Genomic DNA, 4357 nt, shown 5'->3' with positions numbered 1-4357 from the left:
CAAGAGTTGTAGCTTTTGGATCTGATAAGGTCAGTGAGAAAGATTTTTTTTTTTTCTGGCTGGCTCCGAATGCCTTCAGGGCAGGTTTGGCTGGCTTGAGTTGTGGGGATCGAACCACAGCAACCTGAGGCTGACTGCTTTGTTGAAGCAGCCACTTAAAGAACTGAGCTACGGGGCAGGTCCTCCCCGACCCCCCTGGAGTTTCTCGGTCACCTGCACCGAAGCAGTACCTTTCAGATCAGACCTGGGGTGCTGGGGACATAGCTCAGCAGCATGAGCACTTGCCTAATAGGTGCAAGCACCTGAGTTTGATCCCCAATACCACATGCCATGCTGGCCCTGAAACTGGGCATGGTGGCGCATGCCTGTAATCCCAGTGGTGGGGAGGCTGAGACAGGATGATCACGATGAGTCCTAACTGCATAGCAGGACCCTGTATCTCTCTCTCACACACACACACACACACACACACACACACATATACACATATATATTCAGACTTGCTTGGGCTCTTACCACACAACTTGACCAGAAAGCAAACACTAGTTTCTCTTGCTCTCTTTAAGCCTTTCTGTATTGTCCGCATTAATTTGCTAGGGCGAGTGTAACATATTGCAAGAACCCGAGCAGTGTAAGGCACAGAAATCTGCTGTCTTGGTTCTGGAGGCTACAGGTTCAAGACTAAGGTGTCCAGAAATTTGGCTCCTTCTGAGGGACAATCAGTTTCACCCCTCTGTGGTCTCTGGTGGTTGCCTTCCTTGATTTGTGCACTAGATCATCTGATCTCTGACTTGATGTGTAAGTGGCCTCCTCCCTGTGTGCTGTGTCCAAATTTCTCCCTTAACAGGACACCAGTTCTAGCGGTCTACAGGCACATCTTTAAACAAAAGACTTTGATACAGGGTCTCACTATGCGGTTTGCACTAATGGTGATCCTCCTGTCTCAGCCTTCCAGTGCTGGGATTACAGGTGTGTGCCACCACGTCCAGTTTCAGGCTGGCTTGGTGCACCTGGGGTTCTGGGGCTGGTATGGCATGCAGTACCTGGAGATCCAACCTGGGTCTTCGTGCTTGCCAGGCAGGTGCTTTGTCCACTGAGCTATCACCCCAGACCCGTACAGGTGCATCTTAATGACCTCTTTTATTGTGGTTTCCTTATAAAGACCCTAATTCCAAATAAAGTTGCATTCTGAGGTATTATAGTCTAGAATTTCAACTTGTTCTATTTTCAGAGGACAAAATTTATTTTTAGCTAATATATTTATTTCTGAAATAGTATTTCAGGGCGGGGGAGATAGCTCAGTAGAATAAGTGCTTGCCTGGCAAGCATAGGGTCCTGAGTTCAATCCTCAGTACCACAAATAAACAAACAAAAAGCAAACAAATAAAACTAGGATTTCACATTTAAATTCAAGCTGGCCTTGAATGCACTGCGTAGCCCAGGCTGGCCTTGTTTTCAGGCAGCGTAGCACACACACATATTCACAGGATTGGTGAGGCTGAGTCAGGAGGATGGCTGTGAGTTTGAGGCAGTCCTGTGCTGCACAGTGAGTTCAACCCCAGCCTGAAAAACATACATGGAGAAACTCTGTCTCCAAAAAAAAAGCTTCAGCTGTGTAGAATTTGTCACGTGAAGGCTGTTTTCTCAAGGAGTCAGCAACACAATGGAAAGCTGTTTGAGTGGCTTTTTTTCTCTCTCTTTTTCTTGGTACTAGGGGTTGTCCCTATTCACTATATATAATTTATTTTATTTTATTTTATTTTTTTTGTATTTTAGTACAGGGTCTACAGGTCTCACTATATAGTTCGGATTCGTAGTGATCTGTTGGTGTTCAGCCTCCCAGGAGCTGGGATTACAGGCGCGCGCCGTATGCCCAGTCTCAATTACCATCTCAGCACACTTCGGGGCCAGGGCCGGCATGGTGCACCATGCCACACTGGGGCTTGAACCCCCGGCCACTGTGTCAGCCTAAGCAGGCACTTTAATCCGCTATGCTATCTGGCTGGCCCTTCCTATTCACTATTTTTTTTTCAAGGCTTTTATGTTATTTTATTTTATTCGCATAATTTCTATTCACTATCTTTTTTAAAAAAAATTTAAGATGCTCTTGCTAACTTGCCTAGGCTTATAGATGGGGTCACCACATGGGGCGCCTGAGTGGCTGCAGTCACCATGTGAGGCGCCTGAGTGGCTGCTATCGAGGGCATTTCTCCTTCACGGATGGGGCCATTGTGCGTCAGTTGTGACGCAGACAGTTAAGCAGAGCACAGAGAACAATTTTATGATTCTGAACATTAAAGTTAGAACCATTTATGTATTTAATGCAGGGTCTACAGGGTTTCACTACACAGATTGGACTCATAGGGATCCTCCTGTTTTCAGCCTCCCAAGTGCTGGGATTACAGACATGTGGCCCAGTCTCAATCGCTGTCTCAGTGTGCCCCAGGAGTGGGTGGCATGGCATGCCAGGGATCAAACCCCGGCCACTGTGTTCTGCCTAAGCAGACGCTTTAGTCCACTGAGCTATCTGTCTGGCCTGAGAACCATCTCTTTTTTTAAGGGTCTACAGGGTGTTCAGGGTCTCATTACTAGTTTGGATTTGTAGTGATCGACCAGTTTACCACAGCCCAAGAGCTGGGATTACAGGCACACACGCGTGCGCACGCAAACACCACCGCGCCCAGTCTCCATTGGTGTCTCAGCGCGCCCCAGGGTCAGGGCCAGCACAGCAGGCCCGGGGATCGAACCCCCGGCCTCTGTGCCTGCTTGCAAGTGCTTTAATCTGCTGAGGTATTTGGCCGGCCCTTAGAACCATCCATCTTTTTCAACAACATCTAATTTTAATTCTTTGCTGCAGCAGTTCTTTTTCCTATGTTCTGTTTTTATTTTTTGAGACAGGGTTTCACCACGGAGTCCAAGCTGGCCTTAAACTCACTATGTCCCCGAAGCTGGCCTCTAACACTGGGTGACCCTGGGGCCTGCCTGGGCCTGCCAAGTGCTGGGATTTCAGGCATACGCCATCATGCCTGGCTTCAACAGTTTAATGTGATCAATCTTCATTACAGGAGAACAGTATGTCCCCAGCCCTGCCTTTGCTTCGTGTCTGGAGCGGAGGGAGTAACTTCATAAGAGGGACAGACAACACCCTGTGACGGCACTGCCTGCTCCTAGCAGGGCCACCCGGTCTCACCTTGTACGTTTCTGTGGCAAAGTCTGGCTGGATGCTTTTGGGCTTGGAAAGCGTGCCCACGATCTGGAACGTGCCTTCCTTCTGCTTGGCTGCTGTGGCTTCTGGGGCAGGAGGCTTATTTTCATCCTCGTCTTCCTCTTCCTCTGCAACTTCTTCAAGGGAAGCCCCCACTACGGAGCTGGCCAGGAACTACGAGAGAGATTTCCCAAGTACTAAAATAAAGTCAGGGCAACTAATGAACGATGATGCTAAGAGCTGCCCTTTCCTGAGGGCTTGCCACACAGGCAAAGCATTTCAGTCAGTCTCATTCCCACAACGCCATGAAGCAGGTGCCATTGTGACTGCTCAGGCAAGGACCAGGCACTTGGCTCCGGGAGCCGAGGCCACTCACTTCAGCATACTTCGCTGCTGGACCAAGAGGCAGAGCCGGACTCTGGTGAGACCTTGGTCTTGCCCAACTGAAATACAGAAACGCAGTGTGGCAGCGTCCTATGTCCTGCCGCGCCTACAGACCACATTCATTGCCACATAGTTCCTAGTAGCTAGGGGAACCAGCCCTGGTGCCCATCAGCAGAGAAACGGAGGCAGAAACTGTGGCAGATACACAGGATGGCGTATTACTCAGTCATAAGGAAGAAAGAAATTCTGCCCTTTGCAATGGAAGGTTCTGGACTCCATCTTGTGGAGTGAAACAAGCCCGACTCAGGAAGATACATACTGGGTATTCTCCCTAAACTGTGGCATCTAAAAAGAATAGTAAAAAAGCAGAAGGGAGGCTATTACCGGACACCAGGAATAGGGAGGGAGTTAGACACAGCACAGTATATGTTGATACCCCAAAGATGTGAAGCTAGAGGGCCGTAGGGTATCGGGAGCCCCCGAAGCTGGCAATTGATCATATGTGTAGGGCAAGATGAGGCCTCATACCTGAAACAGTCAAGCTGCCTCAGTCTTGAGAAAAACATCCTGCCTGGACTTTGTGGGCTATTAGTCGCTAGGCAACCTTGTCTTGTAACTTTACAAAGGCATAAATAAAGGCCCCTACTGTTGCTGGTGGCTTGGAGGCAGGGAGTTGTCTGTCAGGCTTGGTCCACCACCTGACCTCAGCTGTTAGCTGTTGTTTGTGTTTTCTGAATCCTGTCACCGTCCCCTTCCCCCTGCCCCCCG

At 49.1% G+C, this 4357-nt stretch overlaps 1 protein-coding gene across 4 annotated transcripts in view; it reads right to left on the bottom strand.

Moving 5' to 3' along the window:
* Ak7 (adenylate kinase 7) overlaps positions 1–4357 on the bottom strand; it is a 59451-nt gene that overhangs the window by 48329 nt on the left and 6765 nt on the right. For all 4 annotated transcript variants that reach the window (XM_023719665.1, XM_023719666.1, XM_023719667.1 and 1 more), the window contains exon 2: positions 3191–3379. In XM_023719665.1, the coding sequence (XP_023575433.1) occupies positions 3191–3379 (189 nt within the window). The remainder of the gene's footprint in view (positions 1–3190; positions 3380–4357) is intronic.

This window comes from Octodon degus, unplaced genomic scaffold, assembly GCF_000260255.1.
Source record: "Octodon degus isolate 3935 unplaced genomic scaffold, OctDeg1.0 scaffold00070, whole genome shotgun sequence".
Classification (NCBI taxonomy): domain Eukaryota; kingdom Metazoa; phylum Chordata; class Mammalia; order Rodentia; family Octodontidae; genus Octodon; species Octodon degus.
This window is presented reverse-complemented; position numbering and strand designations above follow the sequence as displayed.